The 24,560-nt window shown below is 37.7% G+C and overlaps 2 protein-coding genes and 1 long non-coding RNA gene across 3 annotated transcripts; 2 read left to right on the forward strand and 1 right to left on the reverse strand.

The window, feature by feature from the left end:
* Positions 1–493: 493 nt before the first annotated feature.
* LOC123886440 lies at positions 494–2,201 on the forward strand. Its single transcript, XM_045935755.1, has 2 exons — positions 494–1,261; positions 2,127–2,201. The coding sequence occupies exons 1-2, from the start codon at positions 494–496 to the stop codon at positions 2,199–2,201; spliced, it is 843 nt and encodes a 280-aa protein (XP_045791711.1).
* Positions 2,202–10,387: 8,186 nt separating this feature from the next.
* Positions 10,388–10,933, reverse strand: LOC123882830. The gene is made up of 2 exons (XR_006799998.1): positions 10,704–10,933; positions 10,388–10,576 (listed from the first exon to the last, which is right to left on the reverse strand). It is a non-coding gene; the product is annotated as an uncharacterized LOC123882830 (long non-coding RNA).
* Positions 10,934–23,374: 12,441 nt separating this feature from the next.
* Positions 23,375–24,352, forward strand: LOC123886441. Its single transcript, XM_045935756.1, has one exon. It carries the CDS (start codon positions 23,375–23,377, stop codon positions 24,350–24,352), a length of 978 nt encoding a protein of 325 aa, XP_045791712.1.
* The last annotated feature ends 208 nt before the right edge of the window (positions 24,353–24,560 follow it).

Genomic DNA, 24,560 nt, shown 5'->3' on the forward strand with positions numbered 1-24,560 from the left:
TCAAGAACCAAACATATAGACATCAGGCATCATTTCATTAGAGACCTTGTGGAAGAAAATTGCGTGGAAATTAAGCATATTGGTACAAGTGAACAGCTAGCTGACATTTTTACAAAGGCACTTGACGCAAATCAGTTTGAATTTTTAAGGGGCAAATTGGGAATTTGCCTGCATGAAGAAGCATAGCAGTTACTGCAGTTGTGGCGTGCAAAAGGAAACCGCTCTCTCTCCTGTCCATCAATGCACGCTAATTTAGGGAACTCATTACACACTTCCCTTAAATATGTCATTACACGCAATCAATGCTTTTTCTTCCAAATTCTTACTTTTGATCGTTAACCCTATTCTTCCGCTCTTTACTACAACTCTCATCCATTCAACTTCTCAAACTTCAAAAATCTTCATCCAAACATGTCTGAATCATCACAAACTACAAAGTCTGGCCGTTCTACTCGATCAAAGGCAAAGATCGAATCGTCTCTAATCATCAAGGATGTTGTACCTGTTACAACTGTTCGTGCTTCCAAACCCAAAGTTCAATCAAGTGTTGCTTAGAAGAAAGGGAAGGGAAAATCAGTTGAAAAGAGGAAATAGAAGGGATGCTATCTCTCCCTCTGGTAATAAATCTAAGAAAGGCACTTCTAAAAGGAATAGAAGGGATTATAAATCCAAATTCCCTCTGTCTATGTCTGATTTGGTTTTTGAGTCGAATGTTAACACATCTGAGAAAACAACTGAAACCAACGAAGGAGAACCTCAGAACCCTAAGCCTGTGTCTGAAGTTGTTGAAACAATTATTCCAACCGCTGATAACCCTAATCAGGTGAATTTGGGATCTGACGCTGAAAGGAAGGATCTTAATTCTAAACTAGTTGAAACTGAAATGGAAGACGCCCCTACAGAGGTTGAACCTGAAATTGCTGATAAATCACCAACAATTGCTGAGATGGTGACAAAAAAATCAACCCATGTTGTCACTGAAGAGGTTGTCATGACGGATGTTGAGACATCCCTGAATGAGCATGAAGAAGTTGAAACTGCTGAGAAGGAAGCCACGAAGGAAACTGCTGTTGAGAAAGATGTTGAGACAACTTGCACAACATCTGAATCTTCTGATGAAGGAACTAGAACTGCTCAAGAAGATACCTCTGCTGATGAAGAGGATACTCAGACTGAAGAGAGTAACCAGTCCATCCCCATAGATGAGCAAGAAGTTGAAGCTGACAAGAGTGTAGAAGCTGAGAAAGAGAAAGAAAAAGATGTAGTGGATGTTGATAATTATGAGACCACCAAGACTGCTGAAAGACCTAGTGGTGGTATAACAAAAAGGTTGAGGAGCTGTACAGGCAAGGCTGTGGCCACTGCAAGCAAGACTCCTGCACCAAGAGTGAAAACAAAAGGTGTTGGACCAGTCAAAGGTTGGAGCAAAGTTTTCTCTCCTCCTAGCAAGAAAAAGGAGACCCTGAAGAGAAAGAAGGAGTCATCCAGTGACTCAGATTATGATGCTGCTGAAGATGTTGCAAACATCTCATCTCCCAACCCTAAGAACGCTACTGCAAAGAAGGCTCCTCAAGGTGTTGAAGAAGCCCCCTGTGACAACATTTCTTTCCATCGTGCTGCCTTTGCACTAAGATGGGATTACATCTACCAGAGGAGATTAGCTGTTGAAAGGGAGTTGACCAAAGATGCTCTAAAATGTCAAGACATCTTTGACTACATCAAGGAAGCTGGTCTGCTGAAGACAGTCTGTGACTTCAGTCCCTGCTATGAGCTGCTGGTGAAAGAATTTCTGGTGAATATTCCTGAAGAATGTGATAACCCACTGAGCAAGGACTACCACAAAGTTTTTGTCAGAGGTAAATGTATCAATTTTTCTCCTGTTGTCATCAATAATTACTTAGGTAGGTCTGTAGAACCTAAGGCTGAATTAGAGGTTGCGAATGATGTTGTGAGTGCTGAAATAACTGCTGGTAAGGTCAAAGTGTGGCCCAAGAAGAAACTGATACCCACTAGTAAGTTGAATGTCAAGTATGCCATCCTCAATAGGATAGGGTCAACTAATTGGGTACCAACTAAGCATGCAACCAATGTTGCCACCAACCTGGGTAGATTTATATATGCTGTAGGAACCAAGGTTGACTATGATTATGGGACCTTTATCTTTGATCAAACCATTAAGCATATCAGATCTACTGCTGTGAAAATGCCAATAGCATTTCCATCCTTGTTATGCGGAATCATCTTGGCCCAATATCCAGACATCAAGGTTGTAACTGACACACCTAAGAAGAGGGAATCAGGTTTCACCTTTCATCATAAGCTATTTGGTAATCATAATGTTGCTGATCATGTTGGGACATCTGCTGCTGGAGCTGGTGTTATGACCAAAAAGGAGATTATTGCTGGGTTAAAGGTTCAATGTCAGGAGATAGATAAACAACAGGCTGAGCTTGAGGACAGAAAGAAAATATTTCTGAAGATGATTGAAGGACTGGAAGCTGATGAGGTACCTGTCAAAGCTAGTGCAAATGTGGCTGCTACAGGTGATCAAAACAATGCTGATGAGGATGAAGGATATGATACTGCTACGGATGAGGATGAAGACTCTGATAGCAGTGATGATGAATGATTTTGTAATCTTTTTACTGTTTTTACTGCACTTTGTTATTTGGTTTGTGGGTTTCTGTGCCCTGGATTTTAGCACCTTCTGAGTGCATGGTCTGTATTTTGTTTAATTCTGCACTTTGGATACTTTCCTTTCCTGTTTTGGCACATTTTGTGGCTAAAAAGGGGGAGTAGTACTTTTGATTTGTTTGTTTCTGCTACATGTTGTTGTGTCTTCTGTTATGACATGTTTTTAAGTAGCAGTAAGGAAGTACTCAGGGGGAGTAAAAATTTTACCCTGAGATGATGCACAAGCTGATGAAGTCAGGGGGAGTTTGCTGCTGAATGAATGCTGCCCTGATTGGACGAACATGTGCTAGAAGATGTGCTCCCATATGTCACAACAACTTTGATGAAATATGCTATGATTAATCATTTTCTCTGATACCACGCTAAGACAAACATGTTAACACATCTTTGCTAAACATGTTTCTATTTTTTGCTCGAGGCTATTTGATGATAACTCCGCTGCTGCTGCCTCTGATGCATATATTTTTCACCTTTGTGAAATTTTTTTTAAAAGATGCTCTAACATCCTTCTTTTGTGTGATCATGGTGATTTGAAGGATTGTGCTTTTTATATCTCTCAAAGGTGATTAAATGGTCTGAAATTGTTTTAGCCAAAAATTGCCAAAGAGGGAGATTGTTGGATATTTGAATTGGCTTAATTTTGTTAAAACAAATATACTAACAAGATGTTGGAAAACATGTTACAACATCATATTTTATTAAGGAAATCTCGCGCATTTAAGAGAGCATCTGCTATATATGGAAATCCACTTAAGAGCACGCTTAATGAAGATATGATCTGATCCGGAGTTTTAAGGATAAGATAAGACTTAATGGTACAACGGTATGATCACACTTATCCTCTAAAGTCCCTTAAACACTTTTGGAAAGTTTCTATACATTCTTGATGAAGATCAAAAGAGAATCATATCACATTTTATTACTCTCAAGGAGCGTCCTATCTTTTCTGAAGCAAGAGGAGCGTGCTATTGTGCTATATATACGAAGACCAAGCTCAAGACTAAGTATCTCATTGAAAAGTATTATTTACACATATTGAGTCTTGTTGAGTCTTTTATTGTTTGATTGTAATTCTTGCTTGTGGATTCTATAACACGAGTTAAGAAGTAAGTTTATTATTTTAAGGTGACTCCTAAGCTTTGAAGTACGGAGTTTACCGTGTGTGATTCACTTGAAGCTTTTAAGCAAAAGTGAAGTAGTGTCTTGGTAAGTTGTTGCCACATCATTCCTAACATTGTATAATCAACACAGGTTGTGTTGTGTGAGTGGAAGTGAGATGGGATCTCATGTCTAGGAGTTCCTAGGCAGAAGTTGCATGAGTAGTGTCGAGGTTATAAGGCGTAAACCAGGGGTTTGCTGGAGGTCTTAGTTTAAGGCGTAAATCCTAGTGTTTGCTGGAGGTCTTAGTAACTAGAACTATTAGTGGATTTCCTTCCTGGATTGGTATCCCCAGAGTAGGCAGTTGGCTGAACTGGGTTAACAATTACTTGTGCACTTTATTTATTCTCTGTCAGTATTTTATATGTTATATAAGATGTGCCAACAATAGATAACAACATTATTCATAAAGAAGTTGTTGGGACATCTTAGGCAACATCTTTCTAGAGATACCAGAATTACAATTGGCATCAGAGCAGGCACCCTGTTCTGTTATTTTGGGTGAGCTCCAGGGAAGTATTTTCTGGTACAATGGATAAAGAAGGAGGGTCAGTGTCTAAACCCCCTTTACTGACAGGTCCTGAGAACTATGATTATTGGAAATCTCGTATGGAGGCTTTCATAAAATCAATTGACAGCAGGACATGGAAGGCTGTGTTACGTGGATGGGAACCACCAATGGTTCTTGACAAAGATGGCAGGAAAACTGATGTAAAGAAGTCATACGACGAATGGACAAAAGATGAGGATGATCTGGCACTTGGCAACTCCAAAGCCTTGTATGCAATTTTCAATGGTGTGGATGCGAACATGTTCAGGCTTGTCAAGAGATGTACTACTGCTAAGCATGCCTGGGAAATTCTGAGAAAAGCTCATGAAGGAACATCTAAAGTGAAGCTATCTAAGCTTCAGATGCTCAAAACCAATTTTGAGAATCTCAGAATGAAAGAGGAGGAAAGCATTCATGACTTTCAAATGAATGTGCTTGACTTTGCAAATTCGTTTGATGCACTTGGAAAACCTATCTCAGATGAGGAGCTAGTTGGAAAAATTCTCAGATCTTTGCCTAAAAGGTTTGATATGAAGGTGACAGCCATTGAGGAGGCTCATGATCTTTCAAGTCTAAATTTAGATGAACTCATAGGATCACTTCAGACCTATGAAATTGGCTTGAACAAGAGGAATGAAAAGAAAGATAAGAATCTTGCCTTTGCTTCAAAAAGTGGTGCTGATGAACAAATTGAATATGAAGGTGAAGAAAGCTTAGCTGAGTCTATGGCTATGCTTGGGAGACAGTTCAACAAGTTGATGAAGAAAGTGGATCAAAGACCCAAGTCAAATGGTCGATTCAACAACAACAAACAATCCAGCTTTCAGAAAAAGGCAAGTGAAGATGAAAAAGGAGTAAGATGCCATGAATGTGAAGGTTTTGGCCATATCAGAACAGAATGTCCAACCTTTCTAAAAAGACAAAAGAAAAGTCTTGTGGTTTCATGGTCTGATACAGATTCAGAGGAGGAAGAATCTGCTAAATTTGTTAATGCATTAACAGGAGTTTGTGTATCTGACTCAGAATCATGTGATGATGAGATAACTTATGAAGAACTAGCTGCTACTTACAAAGATCTTCATAATAGAAGCATAGAGGTTTGCAAAGCATTGGAGAAACAAAAGAAAATCAATGGAAAACTACAAGCTGAAAGAAATGAGTTACTCACAAACATTGATAATCTCAACATTAAGGTTGAAGATCAGAGTAGTCAAATTCATCAGTTGGAAATGGAAAAATCCAACCTCCTAAGTAAGATTGCTGAACAAAGAGAAGAAGTGACCAAGTTAAATGCTGACTTGGATCATGTCACAAAGGTGGCCAAAATGATGACCAAAGGTACTGATGCCTTTGAAGAAATGTTACAAAGACAAAACTATGGGAAACCTAAGCCCATTGGTTTTGAACATGAAAGGGTAAAGCAGCAGATGAAGTTCAACAATGCCACCATACACACTCCTATCAACAGAATTTTTGTGTTAGGAGGATTGTCGCAACAACCTATGGAACATCCTATGCCCAGGTTCTATAATTGGACATGTCATCATTGTGGAAGGAAAGGACATATTAGGCCTTTCTGCTATACGCTGCACGGATATCCAAGAAGAGTTCATCAAGAGTTACATACTCCTGTCTTTCCTAATGTTACAACTAGAAAGGTATGGAGAGAAAAGAAGAAGATCACAGGTCTGATAGCTCATACATCCTTGAGAGCTTCTTCAAGAGAAACCTGGTACTTTGATAGTGGCTGTTCTAGACATATGACAGGTGTTGAACACTATCTTGAAGATCTGAAGTCTTATGCTACCAGTTTTGTGACCTTTGGAGATGAAGCCAAAGGATAGATTAAGGGAGTCGGTAAACTTGCAAACTATGGCTTACCAAAGCTAGATATGTGTTGCTTGTAAAAGGACTTAAAGCAAATCTAATCAGCATAGGCCAACTTTGTGATCAAGGCATGAAAGTGAACTTCACAAAAACTGAATGCCTAGTTACAAATGAGCAAGGAGAGCTGTTGATGAAAGGAGTAAGGTCAAGAGACAACTGTTATCTTTGGATCTCTAAAGAAGAAGACAATTTATCCACATGTTATATTAGCAAAGAAGATGAGGTAAAGCTGTGGCACCAAAAACTTGGCCATCTGCACCTTAAGGGCATGAAAAAGGCAATAGTTAAAGAGGCAATCAGAGGTCTTCCTAAGCTCAAAATAGATGAAGGAAGTATATGTGGAGAATGCCAAATAGGGAAGCAGACAAAGATGTCGCATCCAAAGTTGCAACATCTTACCACAACAAGGGTGCTAGAATTGCTGCACATAGACCTTATGGGGCCAATGCAAGTGGAGAGCCTTGGAGGAAAAAGGTACGCATTTGTCATGGTAGATGACTTTTCAAGGTTCACATGGATTGAATTTCTAAAAGATAAATCTGAAAGTTTTGATGCATTCAAAGAACTTTGTCTTCAACTTCAAAGAGAAAAGAACTCTGCTATTGTGAGGATACGAAGTAATCATGGTAAAGAGTTTGAGAATGCAAGCTTCCTTGAATTCTGTACCTCTGAAGGAATCAAGCATGAATTCTCAGCTCCAATCACACCTCAACAAAATGGTGTTGTTGAAAGGAAGAACAGGACAATTCAAGAGTCAGCCAGAGTAATGTTGCATGCAAAACATCTTCCATATCAATTCTGGGCTGAGGCTATGCATACTGCCTGTTACATTCATAATCGTGTCACTCTCAGAACTGGAACCTCCACTACACTATATGAACTGTGGAAAGGAGAAAACCAACTGTGAAACACTTTCATGTGTTTGGAAGTAAATGTTACATTTTATCTGATAGAGAACACAGAAGAAAAATGGATCCTAAAAGTGAAGAAGGGTTATTTCTTGGATACTCAACAAACAGCAGGGCCTATAGAGTTTACAACAAGAGAACCAAGGTAATAGTAGAATCTATCAATGTTGTGATAGATGACTTAACATCTGCAAGAACATCAGACACTGAAGAAGATGCTGCAACAACTTTGCCAACATCTGAAGAAACTGTAGCAGAGAAAGAATCAGATTCAGATGATGAATCAACTATTCCTACACCTGGTCCTGTGAGCAAAGTTCCTTCAATAAGAATACAGAAGAACCATCCCAAGGATCTCATCATTGGAAATCCTAACCAAGGAATTGCTACAAGAAGGACAAATGAAGTGGTTACTAATTCATGTTTTGTTTCAAAGATTGAGCCTAAAAATGTAAAAGAGGCTCTTACTGATGAGTTTTGGATAGAAGCCATGCAAGATGAACTAACTCAGTTTAGAAGAAGTGATGTGTGGTGATCGTGTGACAACGCAATGGTACTGCAAGTATACAGTCGTGTCGTGTAGTTTTAAAAGATATCGAACCCAAAGGACCAATAATCGACCTACCGTATTCTAGTGTTGCTTTGTAAATCTAAGGCTAATGATTTAAAGGGTTATTATTAATTGAATAACTAAAATAAGAGAAATAAATGTTTTTTTTAGATTTTTAATATGTAAATAAAATATTGCTAGGACGTGCTATTAGTTGCTTCAGAGGGTTCAATACTTAGTTCGCGCTAGACAAAATTACTACCACATCTAATTGTCGTATTTTAATAAAATCGATGCTCCAGGCGAAAGCCGTTCTCACTTCCAGCTCTCACAACTCTCATCATGAAATTAATAAAATACTTTTCAAAGTAGTTGCATTACTTCTAGATTTTAGTGGTGTAAACAATTAAATTTTCGAAACTATATTGTTTTAAAAATACAATTCAGATAGTATTATAAATTATAAAGGTGGTGCTTAACTCTCGTCCTCACACCCGCTAATAAAATACTCTTTGAAAAACAATATAATTTAATTAACTCTAATCCCAACTCTCGTTGCGAATTAGATTTAATGTTCAGTTTTTACTATCTAGTAGAAATCTCACGCTCTCGCTCTATTGATTTTTACTTTAATTAATTCTCACTCTCGTGACGAATTATAATCAACGCTTAATTAAAAACTGCTTAAGAAAATAAAACCGTTGTCAGTTTTCAAGAATTATATTTAATTTAAAAACACTAATCTCAGCTCTCGCAAATCTTGACTAGCGTTATACTTAGATAAAATAAATGCTCAGCTCTCACGCGCTCACTTACCTATATAAGTACCTTTGAAAATCAATATAAAACTCATTAATCCTAAATAGCTCTCGCGGACTTTAGAACTAACGGTCAGTTTTAACTATCCGACCCTAAACCTCAACTCTCGTCAATGTTGGTTTATTGCCTTTAAAATAATCCTCACTCTCGTGACGAATTATTTGATAACGTATTTATTTAAAACTGGTGGTTGAAAACTATTAAGCGCGAATTAACTACCGAACCCCTATTAGCTACTAACTACATATCCTAGCAACGCTAAATTTAGCTAGACATAACTAAAACTAAAGACATAAAATAAATAAATAAAAATAAAGACATTAAATAAAAACAGAAAAATAAAATAAATAAAATAAGCATAAATAAAAGAAAATAAAATAAAGAACCTGAATTAATAAAGGAAATCTTGAGTACGGACACCGACAGCGCAACAACAGGAAATAAAAATATTAAACTAAGAGAAGAAATCAAGAATTAAATCTTAGTCTCAATTCTCTTCCTCAACTGTTACCAGTTGGTTTTCCTAGAAAGTGGAGAAAAGGGGCCTATTTATACTAATTTCACAAGAGACAAAACACAAAAGTGGCCGATGTGGGACTTGAGGAAAAATAGCGTGTTGCCGTTGGATCAATTGTATGGATTTGATGAATTGAGAGAAAGTGGCGAGGGCCACTTGAGAGGAGTTGGCAGTTGCCATTTTTGGCTAGCTGGCAGGCGCCACTTCTTTCCTTGTTGGCGGACGCCATGTTTGATTTGTGTGGGCTGCACATGTGTGGCCCAATTGGCTGCACATGTGTGGCCCTTTTGTCCATTTTTGCTCCTTTTCGGTCTGTTTTCGCTCCTTTCTTCAACTCGTACATTTTTTATCTGTTTATTTAAAATACGAGAAATAAGTAACGATTCATAATATAAAACTTCGAAATCGAAATAAAAATAATTAAAATATAATAGTAAATTAACTAAATAAATAGCACATTTTAGGCGTATCAAACTCCCCTAAACTTGAACCATTGCTTGTCCTCAAGCAATTTAGCTTGCATATAGAAAACATTTGAAATGCGAAGCAACTCACACACACAGACTTAGAGGAAAATAACATCACAAGTACTCATACGTGGTCAGAAATTCAAATCGGCTAAGATTAATTAGTTAGGTTCTTTACACAATCAAGAAGGGTATTTCAACGACACACAAAGTTCTCCCTCTTATACATATCGAATTCGGATCATGCCGTTGTACTAAAATCTAAATCTTCTCCTTTGTTTCATCCTTTTTCATTCTAGACAGTCACATTAAGACCCTTTATCTATGTCACACACATGGTAAGAAAATCGGTTAGCGTCTTTATTCATCTTTTTCAACCTGCAATTAGCTTGATGATACAAATTTTGATGATACAAATTTTGTATTAGCAATCATATAAATATTTTTTCAAGGTTTAACCGTATTACCACAGTATGACCTTATATATTTTTTTCTTTAAGGTTTAACCGTATTACCACAGTATGACCTTAAGAATTTTGCTTAGATGATTCGCTTATATTCATCGACAAACCTACTTAATGCGTGACTTTATAGATGGTGTCCGACTGGATAGATAAACTACTAAAGGATTCCACAAATTTAAATCAGGAGATTTTGGCACAATGGTTATTCAAATTGATATCTATACTAGGGAGACTTCTGGGTGTTGGAAAAATACCGATTTTGTTGTGAAATTCCCTAATTTCCTTAACTTAGCCTCTCGTCTTTTCTTAACCTATATACTTTCTAAGTGAGCTATTGTCCTAAGTCTTTGGAAAAAAGAAAAAAAAAAAATTATTGGTTCAAGGAAAGGAAAAATTTAAAATTTACCCAAAAATAGTGCTATTATTTTATTTGCGAAAAGGGAAATTGTACTAAAAATAAAATAACTGAGAAATAAAGTAAGGATGGTAGAATACTCCCCTAAACTTAAATCCAACTGTGTCCTCACTGTTGAGACTCAAGTGTAGCTTTGGAGCACAAAACCTGGTGGAGAGATCATGAGGGAGGATGTTGATAATTTTGGAAATAGTTGAACTGAAGCCTCAAACCGCCTAGCTCTTGTATGACATTGTCGAGCTGTTGTTGACGGTGCTCTTCGGAGCTCTCCCACCTATGATAATAGCCCTGCATCTCATGTTGGTTTTGAAGAATTTCGTCTTGCTGGGCTTGCATGAATGTCATTCGTTCCATCATCTCCTCTTGTTGTTGATGCATGGCATAGAATAATCCATCGCGCTCTTGATTTAGTGCGTTTTGGGCGCGTATCTCATGGAGTACATCATTGATGGAGCTTCGCCTTGATGAGGAGGAACTACCTGCAAAAGTGTTAGAAAAATGTGTAGTGTGTGTAGGTGGAACAATGCTTGCGCCCCCACCAGCGGCAACATTTGGAGAAATGTGCGTGGGAGCTCTATTAGTCATAGGATCATCAGAGATAGTCATAAAAAAAAATCAAAAATAAAAAAAAGCAAAAATTTAAACAAGAATTAAAGAAAACTCATGGGTTGCCTCCCATGCAGCGCTTTGTTTAACGTCGTTAGCTCGACTATTAAGAGCTCTAAAGGTGTTTTGAAATTAAATCTCCGATTAAACTCCTAATTAATTTTGGTTTCCATCGCCACTTTTCAACCCATCTTCCATACCCTTCACTCTTTATTTTCTTTTTCTTGTAGGGAAGTTCAGAGATCTGATCGTGTGGTGGTGGTTCTGGATCAATTTTTATTATTAGTTTTTCGGGACTAGGTTTAATTTCTTCATTAGGCACCTCAAAGTCTACTCTCCCCTTTTTAACACTAATAATTTCCCTATTGTCCTCTAAATTTCTCTTTTTATACGGGATTTCATACAAAGGGGCATTAGTGTTTATGTTTTTCAACTCTTCTACATCCCTTTTAGACTGGGATTCTACATTGGCTTCCACAAGCCTTTGGGTGAAAGGGATCGGTGGATTGTAATGAGGAGGGAGAATGTAAGTTGCTTCCTTCTCTACCTCTTTGACAACCTCCTCTTTAGGTGGTGTCGGTGGAATTTTCGCAATCTCTACTCTTTTCTCATTAGATTTCTCATTGATTTCATTATCACTCTCCTTAAGATTTTTAATTTGACTTTCATTTGTTGTTATGACGTCTACATGACTCTTAGTGAACGATCCTAGAGATGCTTGTGCAAGCAAGGAGATTTGCGTCTCTATTACCTTGTTGAGGGACTCGACCTCAGTGTTTATCTGCATGAAAGCTTCATTCACTTCTTTATTTATGCGAGTTTGTGCTTCCACAAACTCGTCCATCATAAACTTTAGCCTAGATAGTGTTTGAGTCTCAATGAAATCCTCCATTAATATTTCGAGATTGGAATTATAGTGATCTTGTGGTTCCTCGTAATATTGGGGGTGGTGGTCATAGAGGAAATATGAGTAATCCATTTTAAAAATTTAAAATAAAAGTGCCTTAGTCTCTACGGTGCGACATTAGAGTTACGATATCGACTAAATTGGTCCCCGGCAACGGCGCCAAAAACTTGATCGTGTGACAACGCAATGGTACTGCAAGTATACAGTCGTGTCGTGTAGTTTTAAAAGATATCGAACCCAAAGGACCAATAATCGACCTACCGTATTCTAGTGTTGCTTTGTAAATCTAAGGCTAATGATTTAAAGGGTTATGATTAATTGAATAACTAAAATAAGAGAAATAAATATTTTTTTTAGATTTTTAATATGTAAATAAAATATTGCTAGGACGTGCTATTAGTTGCTTCAGAGGGTTCAATACTTAGTTCGCGCTAGACAAAATTACTACCACATCTAATTGTCGTATTTTAATAAAATTGATGCTCCAGGCGAAAGCCGTTCTCACTTCCAGCTCTCACAACTCTCATCATGAAATTAATAAAATACTTTACAAAGTAGTTGCATTACTTCTAGATTTTAGTGGTGTAAACAATTAAATTTTCGAAACTATATTGTTTTAAAAATACAATTCAGATAGTATTATAAATTATAAAGGTGGTGCTTAACTCTCGTCCTCACACCCGCTAATAAAATACTCTTTGAAAAACAATATAATTTAATTAACTCTAATCCCAACTCTCGTTGCGAATTAGATTTAATGTTCAGTTTTTACTATCTAGTAGAAATCTCACGCTCTCGCTCTATTGATTTTTACTTTAATTAATTCTCACTCTCGTGACGAATTATAATCAACGCTTAATTAAAAACTGCTTAAGAAAATAAAACCGTTGTCAGTTTTCAAGAATTATATTTAATTTAAAAACACTAATCTCAGCTCTCGCAAATCTTGACTAGCGTTATACTTAGATAAAATAAATGCTCAGCTCTCACGCGCTCACTTACCTATATAAGTACCTTTGAAAATCAATATAAAACTCATTAATCCTAAATAGCTCTCGCGGACTTTAGAACTAACGGTCAGTTTTAACTATCCGACCCTAAACCTCAACTCTCGTCAATGTTGGTTTATTGCCTTTAAAATAATCCTCACTCTCGTGACGAATTATTTGATAACGTATTTATTTAAAACTGGTGGTTGAAAACTATTAAGCGCGAATTAACTACCGAACCCCTATTAGCTACTAACTACATATCCTAGCAACGCTAAATTTAGCTAGACATAACTAAAACTAAAGACATAAAATAAATAAATAAAAATAAAGACATTAAATAAAAACAGAAAAATAAAATAAATAAAATAAGCATAAAGAAAAGAAAATAAAATAAAGAACCTGAATTAATAAAGGAAATCTTGAGTACGGACACCGACAGCGCAACAGCAGGAAATAAAAATATTAAACTAAGAGAAGAAATCAAGAATTAAATCTTAGTCTCAATTCTCTTCCTCAACTGTTACCAGTTGGTTTTCCTAGAAAGTGGAGAAAAGGGGCCTATTTATACTAATTTCACAAGAGACAAAACACAAAAGTGGCCGATGTGGGACTTGAGGAAAAATAGCGTGTTGCCGTTGGATCAATTGTATGGCTTTGATGAATTGAGAGAAAGTGGCGAGGGCCACTTGAGAGGAGTTGGCAGTTGCCATTTTTGGCTAGCTGGCAGGCGCCACTTCTTTCCTTGTTGGCGGACGCCATGTTTGATTTGTGTGGGCTGCACATGTGTGGCCCAATTGGCTGCACTTGTGTGGCCCTTTTGTCCATTTTTGCTCCTTTTCGGTCTGTTTTCGCTCCTTTCTTCAACTCGTACATTTTTTATCTGTTTATTTAAAATACGAGAAATAAGTAACGATTCATAATATAAAACTTCGAAATCGAAATAAAAATAATTAAAATATAATAGTAAATTAACTAAATAAATTGCACATTTTAGGCGTATCATGTGGGATCTTGTTCCTAGACCCAATGGTGTTAATGTCATAGGCACAAAATGGGTGTTCAAGAACAAATCAGATGAAAATGGTGTTGTAACAAGAAACAAGGCAAGATTAGTGGCTCAAGGGTATACTCAGGTTGAAGGACTTGACTTTGATGAAACATTTGCGCCAGTAGCAAGACTGAAATCTATTAGGCTACTTCTTGGTATAGCATGCATCTTTAAATTTAAGCTGTACCAAATGGATGTCAAGAGTGCCTTTCTTAATGGGTACTTACATGAAGAAGTTTATGTGGAGCAGCCAAAAGGTTTTGTAGATCCTGCTAATCCTGATCATGTGTACAAGCTGAAGAAGGCTCTTTATGGACTGAAACAGGCTCCAAGGGCCTGGTATGAGAGGCTGACAAAATTCCTTGTTAGTCAAGGATACAGAAAAGGAGGCCATGACAAAACCTTGTTTGTCAAAGAACAGGAAGAGAAGCTGATGATTGCCCAAATTTATGTTGATGACATAGTATTTGGAGGAATGTCTGAAAAGATGGTGCAACATTTTGTTCAACAAATGCAGTCAGAGTTTGAAATGAGTTTGGTAGGTGAGTTAACATACTTCCTTGGTCTGCAAGTCAAACAGATGGAAGACACCATATTTGTCTCTCAAAGCAAGTATGCAAAGAATATGGTCAAGAAGTTTGGAATGGACACTGCAGCACACAAGAGAACTCCAGCTGCTACTCATCTGAAGCTAACCAAAGATGAGAATGGCATTGATGTTGATCAAAGCCTATACAGGAGCATGATTGGCAGTCTCTTGTATCTTACAGCAAGTAGACCTGACATCACCTTTGTTGTTGGTGTGTGTGCAAGATATCAAGCCAAGCCAAAGATGAGCCATCTTGTGCAAGTCAAAAGAATTCTGAAGTATATTAAGGGCACTAGTGATTATGGGATTCTGTACTCCCAGACAAAGAACTCTACCTTAGTAGGGTATTGTGATGCAGATTGGGCTGGAAGTGCTGATGATAGAAAGAGCACCTCAGGAGGCTGCTTCTTTTTGGGTGATAATTTGATCTCATGGTTCAGCAAGAAGCAGAATTGTGTGTCTCTATCTACTGCAGAGGCTGAATACATAGCTGCAAGTAGCAGTTGTTCCCAGCTGATGTGGATGAAACAGATGCTGAAAGAATATAATGTCGACCAAGATGTCATGACATTATATTGTGATAACTTGAGTGCAATCAATATATCAAAGAATCCAGTTCAACACTCAAGAACCAAACATATAGACATCAGGCATCATTTCATTAGAGACCTTGTGGAAGAAAATTGCGTGGAACTTAAGCATATTGGTACAAGTGAACAGCTAGCTGACATTTTTACAAAGGCACTTGACGCAAATCAGTTTGAATTTTTAAGGGGCAAATTGGGAATTTGCCTGCATGAAGAAGCATAGCAGTTACTGCAGTTGTGGCGTGCAAAAGGAAACCGCTCTCTCTCCTGTCCATCAATGCACGCTAATTTAGGGAACTCATTACACACTTCCCTTAAATATGTCATTACACGCAATCAATGCTTTTTCTTCCAAATTCTTACTTTTGATCGTTAACCCTATTCTTCCGCTCTTTACTACAACTCTCATCCATTCAACTTCTCAAACTTCAAAAATCTTCATCCAAACATGTCTGAATCATCACAAACTACAAAGTCTGGCCGTTCTACTCGATCAAAGGCAAAGATCGAATCGTCTCTAATCATCAAGGATGTTGTACCTGTTACAACTGTTCGTGCTTCCAAACCCAAAGTTCAATCAAGTGTTGCTTAGAATAAAGGGAAGGGAAAATCAGTTGAAAAGAGGAAATAGAAGGGATGCTATCTCTCCCTCTGGTAATAAATCTAAGAAAGGCACTTCTAAAAGGAATAGAAGGGATTATAAATCCAAATTCCCTCTGTCTATGTCTGATTTGGTTTTTGAGTCGAATGTTAACACATCTGAGAAAACAACTGAAACCAACGAAGGAGAACCTCAGAACCCTAAGCCTGTGTCTAAAGTTGTTGAAACAATTATTCCAACCGCTGATAACCCTAGTCAGGTGAATTTGGGATCTGACGCTGAAAGGAAGGATCTTAATTCTAAACTAGTTGAAACTGAAATGGAAGACGCCCCTACAGAGGTTGAACCTGAAATTGCTGATAAATCACCAACAATTGCTGAGATGGTGACAAAAAAATCAACCCATGTTGTCACTGAAGAGGTTGTCATGACGGATGTTGAGACATCCCTGAATGAGCATGAAGAAGTTGAAACTACTGAGAAGGAAGCCACGAAGGAAACTGCTGTTGAGAAAGATGTTGAGACAACTTGCACAACATCTGAATCTTCTGATGAAGGAACTAGAACTGCTCAAGAAGATACCTCTGCTGATGAAGAGGATACTCAGACTGAAGAGAGTAACCAGTCCATCCCCATAGATGAGCAAGAAGTTGAAGCTGACATGAGTGTAGAAGCTGAGAAAGAGAAAGAAAAAGATGTAGTGGATGTTGATAATTATGAGACCACCAAGACTGCTGAAAGACCTAGTGGTGGTATAACAAAAAGGTTGAGGAGCTGTACAGGCAAGGCTGTGGCCACTGCAAGCAAGACTCCTGCACCAAGAGTGAAAACAAAAGGTGTTGGACCAGTCAAAGGTTGGAGCAAAGTTTTCTCTCCTCCTAGCAAGAAAAAGGAGACCCTGAAGAGAAAGAAGGAGTCATCCAGTGACTCAGATTATGATGCTGCTGAAGATGTTGCAAACATCTCATCTCCCAACCCTAAGAACGCTACTGCAAAGAAGGCTCCTCAAGGTGTTGAAGAAGCCCCCTGTGACAACATTTCTTTCCATCGTGCTGCCTTTGCACTAAGATGGGATTACATCTACCAGAGGAGATTAGCTGTTGAAAGGGAGTTGACCAAAGATGCTCTAAAATGTCAAGACATCTTTGACTACATCAAGGAAGCTGGTCTGCTGAAGACAGTCTGTGACTTCAGTCCCTGCTATGAGCTGCTGGTGAAAGAATTTCTGGTGAATATTCCTGAAGAATGTGATAACCCACTGAGCAAGGACTACCACAAAGTTTTTGTCAGAGGTAAATGTATCAATTTTTCTCCTGTTGTCATCAATAATTACTTAGGTAGGTCTGTAGAACCTAAGGCTGAATTAGAGGTTGCGAATGATGTTGTGAGTGCTGAAATAACTGCTGGTAAGGTCAAAGTGTGGCCCAAGAAGAAACTGATACCCACTAGTAAGTTGAATGTCAAGTATGCCATCCTCAATAGGATAGGGTCAACTAATTGGGTACCAACTAAGCATGCAACCAATGTTGCCACCAACCTGAGTAGATTTATATATGCTGTAGGAACCAAGGTTGACTATGATTATGGGACCTTTATCTTTGATCAAACCATTAAGCATATCAGATCTACTGCTGTGAAAATGCCAATAGCATTTCCATCCTTGTTATGCGGAATCATCTTGGCCCAATATCCAGACATCAAGGTTGTAACTGACACACCTAAGAAGAGGGAATCAGGTTTCACCTTTCATCATAAGCTATTTGGTAATCATAATGTTGCTGATCATGTTGGGACATCTGCTGCTGGAGCTGGTGTTATGACCAAAAAGGAGATTATTGCTGGGTTAAAGGTTCAATGTCAGGAGATAGATAAACAACAGGCTGAGCTTGAGGACAGAAAGAAAATATTTCTGAAGATGATTGAAGGACTGGAAGCTGATGAGGTACCTGTCAAAGCTAGTGCAAATGTGGCTGCTACAGGTGATCAAAACAATGCTGATGAGGATGAAGGATATGATACTGCTACGGATGAGGATGAAGACTCTGATAGCAGTGATGATGAATGATTTTGTAATCTTTTTACTGTTTTTACTGCACTTTGTTATTTGGTTTGTGGGTTTCTGTGCCCTGGATTTTAGCACCTTCTGAGTGCATGGTCTGTATTTTGTTTAATTCTGCACTTTGGATACTTTCCTTTCCTGTTTTGGCACATTTTGTGGCTAAAAAGGGGGAGTAGTACTTTTGATTTGTTTGTTTCTGCTACATGTTGTTGTGTCTTCTGTTATGACATGTTTTTAAGTAGCAGTAAGCAAGTACTCAGGGGGAGTAAAAATTTTACCCTGAGATGATGCACAAGCTGATGAAGTCAGGGGGAGTTTGCTGCTGAATGAATGCTGCCCTGATTGGACGAACATGTGCTAGAAGATGTGCTCCCATATGTCACAACAACTTTGATGAAATATGCTATGATTAATCATTTTCTCTGAAACCACGCTAAGACAAACATGTTAACACATCTTTGCTAAACATGTTTCTATTTTTTGCTCGAGGCTATTTGATGATAACTCCGCTGCTGCTGCCTCCTGATGCATATATTTTTCACCTTTGTAAAATTTTTTTTAAAAGATGCTCTAACATCCTTCTTTTGTGTGATCATGGTGATTTGAAGGATTGTGCTTTTTATATCTCTCAAAGGTGATTAAATGGTCTGAAATTGTTTTAGCCAAAAATTGCCAAAGAGGGAGATTGTTGGATATTTGAATTGGCTTAATTTTGTTAAAACAAATATACTAACAAGATGTTGGAAAACATGTTACAACATCATATTTTATTAAGGAAATCTCGCGCATTTAAGAGAGCATCTGCTATATATGGAAATCCACTTAAGAGCACGCTTAATGAAGATATGATCTGATCCGGAGTTTTAAGGATAAGATAAGACTTAATGGTACAACGGTATGATCACACTTATCCTCTAAAGTCCCTTAAACACTTTTGGAAAGTTTCTATACATTCTTGATGAAGATCAAAAGAGAATCATATCACATTTTATTACTCTCAAGGAGCGTCCTATCTTTTCTGAAGCAAGAGGAGCGTGCTATTGTGCTATATATACGAAGACCAAGCTCAAGACTAAGTATCTCATTGAAAAGTATTATTTACACATATTGAGTCTTGTTGAGTCTTTTATTGTTTGATTGTAATTCTTGCTTGTGGATTCTATAACACGAGTTAAGAAGTAAGTTTATTATTTTAAGGTGACTCCTAAGCTTTGAAGTACGGAGTTTACCGTGTGTGATTCACTTGAAGCTTTTAAGCAAAAGTGAAGTAGTGTCTTGGTAAGTTGTTGCCACATCATTCCCAACATTGTATAATCAACACAGGTTGTGTTGTGTGAGTGGAAGTGAGATGGGATCTCATGTCTAGGAGTTCCTAGGCAGAAGTTGCATGAGTAGTGTCGAGGTTATAAGGCGTAAACCAGGGGTTTGCTGGAGGTCTTAGTTTAAGGCGTAAATCCTAGGGTTTGCTGGAGGTCTTAGTAACAAGAACTATTAGTGGATTTCCTTCCTGGATTGGTATCCCCCAGAGTAGGCAGTTGACTGAACTGGGTTAACAATTACTTGTGCACTTTATTTATTCTCTGTCAGTATTTTATATGTTATATAAGATGTGCCAACAATAGATAACAACATTATTCATAAAGAAGTTGTTGGGACATCTTAGGCAACATCTTTCTAGAGATACCAGAATTACAATATGCCTTGAGCATCCACTGTCCAGATACAATGAATGATTCATGATTCCTCCTTGAGTGGTGAGCTGTATGATAAACAACTTTAATCATTGCGATAAAACTCTTCATCAAGGTTGATGATAAATTCATCCCAGTACTCGTCTTCTTCACTTTTCAAGTTCTGATTGCAGACTTGAGAACTTTCAAGCCATTTGTCTAAGACATATGCTTTTCTTCCTTTGCATTGAACTTGTTTCCACATTCTAGGTAGGTTATAACCTTTCCTAGATGGTAAATCTGAATGATACATGATTTCAGTTTTTGGTACCCATTTGCTTCTGGGTCCATATCTGTTAGTCCTTAAATGCTTGCCATGTTGTTGAAAATTAGAGAAGGACTTTGGTTTGGAATAATAACCTTTTTGAAATTTTTTCTTTGTTTGAGAATTGTTATTATTCCAAGACTTAGACTGTTTATGATTCCAGAATTTATATCTATCACCAATCCATTGTTCTGACTGGTTATATCTTTTGATTCTAGAATCATAAATGACATGAGTCTTGTATTGCTTCTGAGGTTTGAGACTTGACTCTTTTCTTTTAAAAACCTTTGAGTTTTTTAGCTGATTTGCTTCAGGTACTGAAGTTCCTTTGGTTCCAGAACTTGAGGCTTCAGATTTTGAAGTGTTCAGAGCATCTGATTTAATATTCTCAGACTCTGAACAACTTCTATCTTCTGAGCTTTTCTTTCCAGATCCTGAGGAACTTGGTTCCTCAGAGCTATCAGCTTCAAGGTCTCTCAGATCATCAGTCTCATTCCCTAGAACACCAAACTTCTTCCCTCTTCACTTTGGGGTACCATATAGTAAACCCAAGATTTTCCAACCTTTTTGGGATAGGTCTTTAGCTTTGAATATGTTCTACCATATTCATAGCCAACTCCCTCTCCTCTATGTCTCATGACATTGTAAACTAAATTTGCAGCTTTGCTCTTCCCAAGGTTGAGATGCACAAACTGTTGAAGAGCCATTTCCTGCTCATCAATGGGTTTGTGACAAACAGCACAGCCTTTTTCAAGATCATTTACTCTGTTCAGAGTTTCTTTATATAGGCCTTAAAAATGACCTTCCTGTTCACTCAGAGTATTAAGCCTTTCTTGTAAAACTTTTTGTTTGCTTAACACTCTGAGATGTTTCTCAATAACCTTGTTAAGCGCAGTTAAAAGTTGAGTTTTGGAACAGTCAGAAAATACCTCATCAGCAACTTCTGAATCTGACTCTGGCTCATCCTCTGAGTCTACATTTGAGTCTGTTGAGGCCATTAGTGCTAGATTCGCCTCTTCCTCTTCTTCATTTTCATCCTCAGATGATAACTCCTCGAATGTAGCCATCAGACTCTTTTTCAACTTGCTTTTAAATTGTTGCTTCTTTGAGTTGTATCTCTTACTTTGGTCTTTTGAGGACATTTCTTGACAGTCAGCAATGAAGTGTCCTGGCTTCTTACAGTTGAAGCAATTATTTTGATCATCCTTCTTGCTGACAGAATTCCTTGAGTTGTTACCTCTAAAGTTCTTTTTGTTAAACCTGTTCCACTGTTGAAACTTGGTGAATAAGGCAAAGTCATCTTCACCCATTTCTTCCTCTTGACCATCTGCAGAAGATTCCTCCTCAATGTCAAGAATCTGAGTCTTAAGAGCTTTGGAAGAAATCCTAGTTGACTGTAAAGCCACAGACTTGGACTTCTTCTTAGCTTCTGAATCAGCATCCAGAACCATCTCATGGCTTCTGAGATGCTTATCAGAGCCTCAAGACTCAGAGTCTTGAGATTTTGAGCTTCCTCAATTGTAGTGACTTTGGGTCTCCATGCAAGAGGAAGACTTCTCAGAATCTTTTGAACATGGTCATAGGTGGAGTAACTTCTCTTCAGAACTTTAAGACCAGATACAAGAGTTTGAAACCTTGTGAACATGGTTTCAATGTTTTCATCCTTTTCCATTTTGAAAAGTTCATATTGCCTTATCAAGAGACTAGCCTTAGCCTCTTGAACTTTCTCATTACCATCATATGTAGCACACATAGAATCAAAGATAGATTTAGTTGAGGACTTGTTTTCTATTCTGACATAGTCCTCATGTCTAATAGCACCAACAACAATGTCCTTAACTCTGTGATGCTTAGTGTAGAGTTTTAGGTTAGCTGGTGTGAGTAACTTTCTGTGCTCAATGGACAATCTTCCATGTTCATTTAAGTTTTCGAAAGTTACTCCCAACTCAACCAAATCCCACAACTCATGATCAATAGCAGTGATATTGCTATACAGTCTTTCTTTCCACCATTCAAATAATGAAGCAACACCATTGAATATAGGGGCTTTTCTATTGCCACTATGTTCATATGATTCATTATTTAAATACTCATGACCAAAAGCAGGTCCAGTTCTAGGGCCACCACCACCACTGGCATCACCAGAATTAGTCGTTCTAGTGCTCTGATACCAATTGAAGGTGTGTAAACACAAGAAGGGGGGGTTGAATTGTGTTTTAGCTAAGTTAAAACTTTTTCAAGTTCTTAACTCAACTAAATAAGCAGCGGATAAATGCACAACAATAAACAAGATCAGAGGGAGAGAAAAGCACACAACAGAACTTTATACTGGTTCCTCTCACAAAACGAGAGTAGTCCAGTCCCCTTGCACTTCCAAGGGATTTCACTATAATCACACAAGATTACAATTGCTCAAGCACACAGCAAGAGACTTCACCACAATGCTCAAGCACACAAGCTTAAGACTTCTCAAACTAAAGTAAAGTAAATCAGATTGAGAGTTAATACAAAACTCTTAAGAGAACCTTAATAACAAATACAATGAGTACAGAAAAATACTTCAAAGTATTTTGAGTGAAACTGATATTCAAAGGTTCAGAGGATGAGAGCTTGTATTAGCAGTTGGTAGATCAATGAGCGTGTGCGTGTATATATCTTCAAAGATTAATGTGAAGATGTATATATAATCCAATATGACGCTCCATTTAATAATGTGACCGTTGGACAAGGATCAAATAGTATAACGAACGTTATCTTAGCAGTCTGAGATGAAAGCAACGTTTGCAGACCAAAGTGGTAGTGAGGTTTCACTACTTTGTCACGACAGAAGGTGTTTATACCAAACAGAGTAACTTTCACAGTTTGACTTCTGAGATACACAAGAGTGGAATAAGGTTAAACATCTTGGTTGTCCATTTGAATAGCTTAACCAATCTTGAGTAAGGTCCTTGTAACTTGGTTCCAACGTTCTCTGATTCAGCTGACAAGAAAGTGACTTCTCAGGCACACAGTTCAAATATAATCTTCTGAAGTAATGTTGCTTCTGATGGACTATCTTTCAGAGGCAGAGAGATCAGAGTGCAAATGCCTTGCATCTGATTCTCCTTCTGAACTATTTTGGCACTTTCAGAGCTTTGTTATATCAGAGGATACTTAATACGGTCCTGCACACTAGATTGAAAGATTAGTATTACCAATTGCTCATTTAATACTTATTGTTATCATCAAAACTTTATAGATTAAAAATCTTGGGGCTTCAGAACCAATTTTGTTCCAACACAGTTGTCCACTAAGATGGCAGTTACCAAATAGTCTTTTACACGTGGCTTATGCCTGTCAGGTAGTGGGTGGTTAATGATGACTTTTGATATTCAAACTTTTGTCAAATAAGCGTAACTTCCCAAATTTGCCATTTTTATGTTAACTGTGCGCATTTAAATAAACTTACACAATACACTTGCACACTTTTCACTTCACAACCTACACATTCATCTCTCTCTAAACCTCCAACAAAAATTTCTTTCTCTCTCGTTAGCTTCAACCAAACCTTTAACCTTCAACATGTCTACTTCAAAGAATCCAATCGTCATTCCTCCTTATCTCGGCAAGAATATGGAATACACCGGGAATGAGATGGAGTTTCAAGAATCTCTACTCACGCTAGTGTCTGAGAAGATGGTGGATTTCAACAGTCTGAAAGCAAACAACTTTGATATGGAACCATACTTCGCTCATCAAGGATGGAATAGATACTTCGAGATGTTGAACGGTCCTATTTATCCAGATCTTCTTAAGCATTTCTGGATGAAAGCTAAGATCTTTACGAAGTATGAAGCTAAGCAAGAGGAACTACAAGCTATTGAGAAGAACCCTAGGTTGAAAGGAAAATCTAGGAAGGAAATGGGTCTTATTGAGTTCAATGGTACTCAAATTAGGTCAAACATCTGTGGTATGAACCTAATTTTTTCTAAGGTACACTTCAACGCTCTGCTTGGATTAGAAGACAAGGGTTTGATTCTGGAAATGTTTGAAAAGGATACAAGGTATAGAGAAGATCTTCTTCACAGAATGTTCTTGGACGTCAATCAGAAAGGCAAAGTCAAAGGAATGATTGACGAGTGCAGAGTTTTATTCAAGATTATCATATCATCTATCTGTCCTAGATTAGGTGGTACTGATACTATCTCCTGGACACATCGTCACCTCATCTACTTCCTTCTAACTCAGAAAAAGGTTAATCTGGGTGATTACCTTTTTGAACGTGTTTGCGAAGCCATTTTTCTCAACAAAACTCAGAGGAGAACTTCTATCGTTCATCCTAAACTCTTGTCTGAGTTATTCTTTCAGTGTAGAATAGTTAAGTTGGTTAAGAAACACCATTCTGAGATTGTTGATAATGAAATTATTCCAGAAGTTCTGTCTGCAAACTTCTTGACTAAGATGCATATAATCAACACCAAGGTAGTTCAACCCCAGCAAGACTTTCATGTTCGCACTGGTGATCCATTCTTCATAGATGGTTATCCCATTATTTCTTGACTGACTACAAGCTTCATCAAAGTCTGAAGAGCTTCTTGAAATCTGTGAAGATTCTCTTTGCAAGTCAACTCTTCTACCAATGAAGAAAAGGACCTTTCAAGCCTGATCAGTTCAGCCACTCTTGTTTTGTCTGTACTCTCTTGAGAACGTGGGTCTTCAGTTTTGTTAGCTGAATAAGGAAAGTCCACTCTGCAGTAGTCAAAGTAGC

The sequence above is a fragment of the Trifolium pratense genome, linkage group LG5 (assembly GCF_020283565.1).
Source record: "Trifolium pratense cultivar HEN17-A07 linkage group LG5, ARS_RC_1.1, whole genome shotgun sequence".
Taxonomy (NCBI): domain Eukaryota; kingdom Viridiplantae; phylum Streptophyta; class Magnoliopsida; order Fabales; family Fabaceae; genus Trifolium; species Trifolium pratense.